Here is an 11,080-nt window from a genome sequence, read left to right as displayed (position 1 = left end):
GTTGGCTGTAAAATACTATACTCTCTGTAGATACTGTAACTTTTACTCTTCTATGGAGAAAATACATACAGTATATAAAGCCCATGAAAGACAGAAGAGCTTTAGGTTTTGAGCAACATGATGTATCCAAAATGTCATATTATTACAAAAGTGTTTATAATGTGAGGCAAATGTTTGCTTTAATAGCTTTTGTCACACACACCAACACATGCAACAGGCTTAAACACACCAACACGTGAAAGGCCTCCTACACACAACACACAACACACACACACACACACACACACACACACACACACACATACATACACACGCGTGTTATGTAACGGTATGCGCTGCTCAACAAGAGTTTGTGAATGTAACCTGACAGAAGATGTGTTTGGTTTTCAACACATTCAACAGGCCTTACACACCAACACACTTGAAAGGCCTCACACACACTCACACACACACACAACAACACGCTCGGCTACCGGACGGGAAGCACACACACACACCCTCACCTTCACACAACAACACACTTGACTGCCGGACAGGAAGCACGCACACGCACAGACACACACACACACACACACACACACACACACACACACACACACTGTCTGCTGCTTCACATGGAGAAAGAAAAAAAAGACATGCATGCCCTGTCATTACACATTGAATGAATGTGGCATTCAACTGCCACCACTGTGGCTCTACCGTGGCACAGCTGCAGCCCCCACTATGAGATCTAAAGGAAACTCTGACACACCACTCCCAAGACTTCCCTCTCTGTCTGACAGTCCTGAGAGCTCGCCAGGGGACAGACAAAGTGACAGACAGCCTGTAGTTTTTATTATGACCGCCGCGCAACGAAGCGGCGGTCATATAGGTTTAGTCAGATTTTTTTTTTTTTTTTTCTTTTTTTCTTTTTCGCATGCCCAAATTTCCGTCAATGATTCCCGGGACACTGAAAGACCGGGGTACACGAAACTTGGTGGGCATGTAACCCCACATGGATAGCATGCAACCATTTTCGTTTTGATCTGTAGCCCACCCGCTGGACTGGACCCCCCGAAAGGAGGGTAGGGCAGACACAGTTTTCTGTGAATATCTCGAAAACCATAGGGTTTAGGAGGACCATTTTTTTTTTTGTAAGTTGATCTCAAGGGGCCATGTCAACCCATTCCATAACCACTCATTTCATGTATAGCGCCACCTAGCTAAAAATTAAAAAGCAAAAAATGAGGTGTTTTCATCACAATATCTCTGGCTGACAAGGTCAAAACTGCACGAAATTAAAAGTGTAGGATCATTATGACACCCTCCGAATGCATGCCAAGTTTTGTGTACTTTCGTTCATGGGGGGCCTTACAATAAAATAATTTATGTGTACATTTAGTGACGTACACCAACAAGGATTCCCAGGACACTGAAAGACCGGGGTACACAAAACTTGGTGGGCATGTACCCCCACATGGATAGCATGGAACCGTCATTCTTTGTTTTGATCTGTAGCCCCCCCCCCCGCTGGACTGGACCCCCCGAAAGGAGGGTAGGGCAGACACAGTTCTCTGTGAATATCTTGAGAACTGTAGGGCCTAGGATGACCAATTTTTCCGTATGTTTGCCTCCAGGGGTCATGTTAACCCATTCCATGTGCACATGTGCATAAACAGATACACACGCACACACATACATTTACAGTAATCATACGTATGACACATACTCACACAGTAGACATATGTACGCATGCATGCACATGCACAAACACACATACGCAGGCAAACACACAAGCACGCACATACACACACACACACACCCACACACATAAACATAAATTTGTACGCACACATGCACACAATTCAAGAATTTTTCCCGTCATCTACTCCCTGAATTTTTGGTCATTGATACCCGGGACACCGAACCACCGGGGTACATGAAATTTGGTGGGTATGTAGCCCCACTAGACTTTTACGGAAAAATTTCATTTCGTCCCCGGGGTCGTAATTCCCATTTCTTCTTGAAGCCGAAATAAATCTGAGGATGTTTATCGGACATGCTTGGTTTTTACTGCAGGTAATGTTAATCTTGTAATATCAATAAGGACCTAGGTAATGTTACCGTTAGCGTTGGTTGAGTGATGGAGGCATTTGATTGATTGCATTTGTAGAAAACTATAAATGCGGTTATACCAAGCAAATGTATAGCAACACTGTTTGTATCTTTCGCCTGTCATTTATTGCACGTGCTACAAAATCATTCTGTGCAATGGAAGATTTACCAACGTTATAACCGGGTCTGATACAGTTTTGCCTATACATGCATGAGACTGAGACGCCTGTTTATTTTGTTTTAAGTGCGTGCAGGGTGTGAGAGGGGAATCGATGTGCTTTGATTACAGCTTGGTAGTTGTAGTCTGTGAAATTAAAAAGCACGTGTGTGTGAAGTATCCAAACAATGACACCTTCATTTCATTATGGCTGCTTTTGCAAAACACCTTAAGCTACTGTGTAGTGGGTCCCATTTAGAAGTGGCTACTTCATTCGCGCTTTCCTTGACTCATGGAGCTGCGTGAATGTTATTACAACTTTTCGCCACGATATGACAGTTTAAGTCCGCTTGATACTGTAAGGTGTAAGCCATTGGTTTCCAAAGGAGATTTTATTTGTGTCGCCAGCATAGCCTATTGACAATTTATGTTGTAAATAGGCCTACCTTATAATCCTACCTGTAGCTTAGGGAAGCTAACAGCTTTCTATTAGGATCTAGTTTGTTAGTTACCGTTTTGTCATAACTCCCTGATGCATTTTGCATTTAGAATAGCCAGAGCGTGTATATCTCAATCGGAAAAATTAAACAATATCGGGTGCCTATGGACTAGGCTGGGTGAACCCAGCCTGATCTGCCCGCTATTTATTTTTGATTTCTTAAAAGATTGAGCTTGGTCTGATGAAAGCCAGACTAGCCATGGACCTCAGTTAAACAATGCAAGGGAACATGAATCAGCCTATATTTGCTTACGAACAATAACAGACAAAAGCTCTTCAACTTTGGCCCGTTAAAATGTGTATGAACAGTCTAGCGGACGCATTTCATCAAGGCCCATTTGGACATGTCAGTTATTTGCACCACTGGTTAGATGTAAAACAGCATTTCGTTTCAGACTAGGCTACTGTTACTTAATTTGTGCATTAACAATAACGTTTCAGACTACTGTTACTTAATTTGTGCATTGACAATAAAGTATTACATGAACTAAAGATGACTAAAATCTTATGTAGAAGAAGAAACATTCACAAAAAATCCATCCATCCAAAAATGACCTTTGTTTTTGATAGCTGTTGAAAACGGCATGGAACTGACAGAGATGTTTTTGTTTATAAATACATAACAAATAAATAAATAAATAAATAAATAAATAAATAAATAAATAAATAAATAAATAACATTATGCTGATACCTTTTGCTTTTCCCAAATACAATGTAGCCTACAGGTGTAAGTGACCTTTCATCAATCCAGTTGCAATGGATGAACTGTGATGAACTGCCCTACTTGTGATTGTTTAGAGATTTTAAAGGTTTTATAACAATGCTACATCTTCTTTGGCTATTCTACAATCTATTCACCTTTTCAGCACCAGTAGGCTACTTTCTGTGCAGCCGCACACACACACTCAGGCATGCCAAACAAGCATACACAAAAGTTTCAAGAGTGGGGGATGGAGTAAAATATGGAGACAAATTGAAGTGTGATTTATTTTCGCGGAACGGATGTACAGGACTGAGCGGCGGTCATATTTTGTACCGCTATGCGGTACATCTAGTTCATGCAATAACTGGGTGGGAGTGGCTGTTTGAGAGCAACAACGAAGGGTCATGTCTTATAATAACTGTGAGTCATAGTGGTATCCCCTCTCACACACACACACACACACACAGAGAGACAAAAAGCATGAAGAGCAACTGTTTGCGGAAAACTCAGAAAAGCACCACCGATTTTACATCCATACCGCTTCTGGGAGTAGGAGCGCTCATCATGATTTCTGCCCTATACTGTACCGCTACACTTCCTATAACTGCTAAGGAAGTAGGAAGAAGTGACGTACGTTGTTAAGCGCAAAGAAAGCTGTCTCTCGGTATGAAATCCAACACGCGCCGAGCGCGCGCTCCTCTCCTCCTTACATGATGCAATCCAGCGAGGATGATCTGCATTATGATGTGGCACTTGAGCACGAGAGTCCCCCTCTCTAAAGACGAAAAGAGCGCACTCTGCTACTGCTGAAGTGGACAACCATGGGCAAGCACACACACACACAATGTGGCTGTGTGAAGTCGGAGCTCCGACAGTGCTACGGACACTGCAAAGGCTCTGACCACAGACGCACGGGCAAAATGAATTCATTTTGAAAATGAATCGCGTTACATGACTAAGCTTCATGTCAACTGCTTTTCCATTTGTTGAAGTAAATGTCGAGGAGAAATTTCACCACCAGTGAACCAATCAAATGTCCCGATAGGAGGCTGCTAGCAATAAACCCGACCAAAACCTGCAGTGAACAGCAACGACCTGCTGCGCTTCAACTCAGTCCGAAGTTGCGCTATCAGTGACCTCGGGGCTATCTCACTCACCTATGATAATGGCGCAAGCGCTTGGAAGACCAATTTCCTTCTTAAGTGTAACCCTCTCTTCAGGGTTCTCGTTCCCATCACTCGGGTCCAGCATCCGGTCCCGCACGCCCGGCTCCTGAGTCGCGCAGTTCCGCCGGTGGGTCTCGGTCCCGTCCATCTTAAACCGGAGAGTGAGAAAGTGACTCTGCGCGCTGGCATAGCCTCATATACCGCTCCGATGGCAAGTGGTGCGCTCGCGCATGCGCACTGCTCCAGACACCTCTGACTACTGAGCAGTGGCCGCCATCACCGCCTCTCCCCCCGCCCACCCTAACTGTACCTCTGTACTCTACTTTGCTCGTGTGTGTGTGTGTGTGTGTTCGTGCGTGCGTGTGCGTGTAGAATCCCACTCTTGCCTGTAATCATAGGCTACTGCAATTTAATACCATTGTTAGCTGTGTTTATATTGCCATCATGCCATATCAGTGTAAAATGTAGCTCAAATGAAACTACAAATGAAAATACTAATAAAAAGACGTAAGCATTCCCAAAAGTATTAGCAGGGAGTCCCAAAAGTATATTTTATTCAAAATGTGTGAACTCTGAACTCTGTCTTTGCCTTCACAGCTCAAGTTGTGAACAAGCAATATCCTACAAATAATTTAAAGTTCTCAAACTATGAGAGGTTTATGAAGTGCTGACAAAAACATCTGATATGACCACTTTCACTCACCTTATGAGAACTTTGTGAATTGTGAATTTGAATGAACATTTGAATGAGTGGATAAAAAATAGAAATAATTATCCCAGAAAGACCCAGAAATAAGACTTGAATAGAAGTTAATTAGTTATTAACAATTAATTGATAGACGTTTAGAATACTTTGAGCACTGATGCAGTCAGCATAGGCCTCTTACATTGTTTGCAGGTAGCCCTACATTTCATTCCGTTTTCGATGGCAAACGCGAAACAGCGCCAAAACAACCACCAGTGGACAAAAAGACTATTACATGTGTACAGTTAAGACTCGCCATGGAGAATTAATGGGGGAAATTACGGAGGTTATAGTTTGACGATGTCGGGCCAGATGCTATATACCACGGACATGTTTTGGGGGCCCACCCAAAATGAGGTGGTGGGCCGTAGTTTGTGGACCACTGATGTACAATGTGACATCACTAACTCTTACGCATAGACAGTGTGACAATGTGACATCACTAACTTTCATGCATGGACAACGTGGCATCACTATCTCTTCCACATGCACAATGTGACATCACTTACTCTTACACATAGACAGTGTGACAATGAGACATCACTAACTCTTATGCATGAACAACGTGACATCATTTATACATGTCACATCAACACAACAATCATTTTTGCCAACCTATTCCTTGAGACAAGGCCCTTAAACAGTCTGTTTGTAACGCTGAGATGGGGGTTGTCTACGCATCAGTTATGCAACCTGCGCAGGATGTTGGAGCATGTGCAGAAACCACAGCACACTCGTAGGCCACGGCACACTCGGAGACGTGACGGAGGCGTGAGGAGAAGAGTAAAGAGATGAGCCTCATCAAACCAAACCGCATGAACAACACACCCTCTCTGGTATAATACTGTACATGAACAACACACCCTCTCTGGTATAATACTGTACATGAGCAACACACCCTCTCTGGTATAATACTGTACATGAGCAACACACCCTCTCTGGTATAATACTGTACATGAACAATACACCCTCTTTGGTATAATACTGTACATGAGCAACACACCCTCTCTGGTATAATACTGTACATGAACAACACACCCTCTTTGGTATAATACTGTACATGAACAACACACCCTCTCTGGTATAATACTGTAGGGCAATTCCACGGAAAATTGACTTTTTGTCACATCCATTACGCCAGTGAAATGCCTTGGCATTTGTATGATGTGAATGTGAATGATAACATTCATTTTTGTGCATTTTTTCTCATGTACATTCTTCAGCCAAAAATAGCAAATGCTCAAATTTCATGTAATCATTCACATCATACCATACCATCACATTTTATTGGCGTTATGGATGTTACAAAAAACATAATTTTCCATGGAATTGCCCTGTACATGAACAACACAACACACCCTCTCCGGTATAATACTGTCCATGCAACAGGCGCCCCACAAATTGTTATTATTAATTATCACCCAGAGAGAAGAAATACTCTTTTCTGATTGGCTGGTGGGGTGGCTATTAATTCTGAATAACGAGACACCTATGAAGTAAAAAAAAGGTTAAATTAATCCATAACATATCAATGCTTATGAATGATAACTATAACAACCATAGTAGGATGACAGTTGAGCCTGGAAGCAGGCTTCGCAACAATGGAATCAACTGTAAAGAAGCTAACTCCATGCTATCGCTGTTATAGGGCCAAAGAAAAAAGAAAATTGTACAACAAACTGAACAAGTCGGCTTCTTTTGAAAAGGAACCGCTTGTTTCCTTTGCGTGCTATGAAGGCATGACTATTGCCTGTAGTGCTATGAAGGCATGACTATTGCCTGTAGTGCTATGAAGGCATGACTATTGCCTGTAGTGGCAACCGGGTGATAAGCGGGATAACGGCCTTCGAGGTGTCCTGTTATGCGGAATTAATGGACTCTGCGCGTCGGGGAATTCCGTATAACAGGACACCTCGGCAGCCATTATCCCTTACACTGCACTGGATGTCTAAAGCCAAGCTCAAATATTAAACTGCTAAACCCATCAATCTCTCTTTCCTTATGTAGACCATCTACAGCAGTGGTCCCCAAACTTTTTCTTCTGAGGGCCAGCTCGCTATGCCTGGCTCTAAGAGAGGGCCAGAGACTCGGAGTATATCAGTAACCATAAATATCTTAGAACTGTGAACAACAGCAGTCTACCTTAGTTGGGTATTCCATTACATTTAATCATAGGCTACTGCCATTTAATACCATTGTTAGCTGTGTTTATATTGTCATCATGCCACATCAGTGTAAAATGTAGCTCAAATGAAACTACAAATGAAAATACTAATAAAAAGACGTAAGCATTCCCAAAAGTATTAGCAGGGAGTCCCAAAAGTATATTTTATTCAAAATGTGTGAACTCTGAACTCTGTGTCTTTGCCTTCACAGCTCAAGTTGTGAACAAGCAATATCCTACAAATAATTTAAAGTTCTCAAACTATGAGAGGTTTATGAAGTGCTGACAAAAACATCTGAAATGACCACTTTCACTCACCTTATGAGAACTTTGTGAATTGTGAATTTGAATGAACATTTGAACGAGTGGATAAAAAATAGAAATAATTATCCCAGAAAGACCCAGAAATAAGACTTGAATAGAAGTTAATTAGTTATTAACAATTCATTGATAAACTTTAAGAATACTTTGAGCACTGATGCAGTCAGCATAGGCCTCTTACATTGTTTGCAGGTAGCCCATTTCATTCTGTTTTCGATGGCAAACGTGAAACTGCGCCAAAACAACCACCAGTGGACAAAAAGAGTATTACATGTGTACAGTTAAGACTCGCCATAGAGAATGAATGGGGGAAATTACGGAGGTTATAGTTTGACGATGTCGGGCCAGATGCTATATACCATGGACATGTTTTGGGGGGCCACCCAAAATGAGGTGGCGGGCCGTATCCGTAGTTTGGGGACCACTGATCTACAGTAACATACTTGTACCCACACCCAGAATGCTTGAGCAAACACAAAATACAAAGTTTCTATGTCAAAGACACACTCTCAGCATTTAATTATGCTCTGATGTGTCTGTCTGCTACCACACACACACACAAACACACACACACACACACACACACAGCTTCACCCACCTGCCTAATGACACAATACTGAACTACAACCAGCTACACCCACCTGCCTAATGACACACTACCTAACTACAACACCCACCTGCCTAATGACACACTAATAACCTACAACACCCACCTGCATAATGAAACACTACTGAACTACAACACCCACCTGCCTAATGACACACTAATAAACTACAACACCCACCTGCCTAATGTAACACTACTGAACTACAACACCCACCTGCCTAATGACACACTAATAAACTACAACACCCACCTGCCTAATGAAACACTACTGAACTACAACACCCACCTGCCTAATGACACACTAATAAACTACAACACCCACCTGCCTAATGAAACACTACTGAACTACAACACCCACTTGCCTAATGACACACTACTGAACTACAACATCCACTTGCATAATGACACACTAATAAACTACATCACCCACCTGCCTAATGACACACTAATAAACTACAACACCCACCTGCCTAATGAAACACTACTGAACTACAACACCCACCTGCCTAATGACACACTAATAAACCACAACACCCACCTGCCTAATGAAACACTACTGAACTACAACACCCACCTGCCTAATGACACACTAATAAACCACAACACCCACCTGCCTAATGAAACACTACTGAACTACAACACCCACTTGCCTAATGACGCACTAATAAACTACAACACCCACCTGCCTATTGACACAATATTGCTGCTGTTCATCTGCCATGCTGTACAGTTAAAGCAACACCAAAGAACTTTCCCTCTGTCACACGCACGCTATTTGTTTATCCAGCAACGGCTTTGCAAATAACAATGTCCACAGACAAGGTAGAATATGTTGCATGATTTATGAAAGTCACGATGTATTGCGACATCAAGCGCAAGTCAAATTTGTAGTTTCTTATGTCTCATTCCATCGAACTACAGATCCGGCTACCCGATCTGGCAAACTTACATAATGCGGTTATAGCCGATAGAGGGCTCTTGTTTAATGCATAAGTGCTGTTCACCCTGTTACAAATTGATGAACCACTGAAACGATTTTGGAAATATTATTTTAAGGTACAAAAAACTCTTTGGTGTTGCTTTAAAGAGACCCTAAGCAGTTTTGGCAATTTATTTGCTGTTTTCTCGCTTTTTTCTCACAATTTTCTCTGCAGAGTTCCCCCTACAGCTTCAGAGTATATAATCTACAACCCTTTCTTGGTCAGTCTGCCATTTCCTCTTTCCCTGTTCCTTTGACAACGGTGTACCTGCTTTCTGCTTCTTTTCGCTGGCTCTGCCATGACAAAAAAAATCTGATCTGATCTAGCCGATACCTGGCGTGTAGGTGTGTAGTGGCTTAAAGCAATTTGTTACATCATGAGACCATAAGACTTTCTGACTGTGAGTGTGTGTGTACATATATGTGTGAGTGTGTGTGTGTACATATATACATATGTGTGAGTGCGTGTGTGTACATATATACATATATGTGTGAGTGTGAGTGTACATATGTGTGAGTGTGTACATATATGTGTGAATGTGTGTGTACACATATATGTGAGTGCGTGTGTACATATATGTGTGAGTGTGCGTGTGTGTGTGCAGAGGTGGAAAGTAACTAATTACATTTACTCACTTTACTGTAGTTTTTTTGTGTATTTAGTATTTTTAAGTAGTTTTTAAAATTGGTACTTTTATTTTTACTTGATTACGTTTTGAGTGAAGTATTGTACTTCGCTACATCACAAATCCCATCCGTTACTGAGTAAAAAAAAAAAAAAATAAGACTAACGACAACCGAAAGGAAAGGAAGGGGGGAAATTGCGCCCAGAACCACTACAATAATCAGAATGTAGCCTACCATAGGGCATGAATCAAGCTGGCGCCAAGATGGAGATGGAAGTGGATCACGAGATACCTCAGATTACCTGTGTAACCTAGGAACTGTATTTTCCGCTCTTTCAATGGGTTGTCTCAGTTCTATTGCGGAGACATTCAAGCAGTTTAACACCATATGTGGGATTTCGTGTCTTTACGTGTGTGCTCACCTTTCTTTGGAAAGAAGTTTATTAGCAGCTGTTTCCCCTCATGCTGATCTCTCTCTTTTTTTCCTGTTTTTGCCTTTTTTTTTGGTAATCCGACTTGGTTTTCTTGGAGAAAGACATTGTACCAGCAGCACGACAATTAGCTGTCCACTACTGGCGATGCTCAACTACGTAAACAAAATGAGATACCTTATGGTTGTGCAAGCGGACCAAACCATTTTGCACTTTAGCAAGGGAGAGTGAGAATGACCTTAGACCTTGTCAAACTCATATTAGGTAGTGGGCCGGATTTGTTGGAATGAAACCTCGTGGGGGGCTGTCATTGTCATGGTCATTATCATTTTTCTGCATGGGTATCAGAGTGTTGTTTCACTTATGAGCAAACAGTAAAGTACTGCTGTCAAATACTGCTCTTTCTCTCTTGAAATGCCCTACTTCCATGTTAGTTTTTCTGCTTATTCCTTGCTGAGGATGGTTTGTAGTGCTAGGTTTAATCAATTTGTCATATCACAGAAATATTGGTTATAACACATTGTTGAAGAAAACTGGATGTGATTTTTTTTTTTCTGACTTTCCGTTTCTACCAAAAACATCTGGGG

At 41.9% G+C, this 11,080-nt stretch overlaps 1 protein-coding gene across 2 annotated transcripts in view; it reads right to left on the bottom strand.

The window, feature by feature from the left end:
• Positions 1–4,809, bottom strand: part of slc7a10a (solute carrier family 7 member 10a) — a 39,822-nt gene extending 35,013 nt beyond the window's left edge. The window contains exon 1 of one of the 2 annotated variants that reach the window (XM_048231499.1): positions 4,612–4,809. In XM_048231499.1, coding sequence (XP_048087456.1) covers positions 4,612–4,768 — 157 coding nt within the window. In that variant the 5' untranslated portion in view covers positions 4,769–4,809. The remainder of the gene's footprint in view (positions 1–4,611) is intronic. The other variant, XM_048231500.1, reaches the window with a different exon arrangement.
• Between the last annotated feature and the right edge of the window lie 6,271 nt (positions 4,810–11,080).

This window comes from Alosa alosa, chromosome 21, assembly GCF_017589495.1.
Source record: "Alosa alosa isolate M-15738 ecotype Scorff River chromosome 21, AALO_Geno_1.1, whole genome shotgun sequence".
NCBI classification, from domain to species: domain Eukaryota; kingdom Metazoa; phylum Chordata; class Actinopteri; order Clupeiformes; family Clupeidae; genus Alosa; species Alosa alosa.
This window is presented reverse-complemented; position numbering and strand designations above follow the sequence as displayed.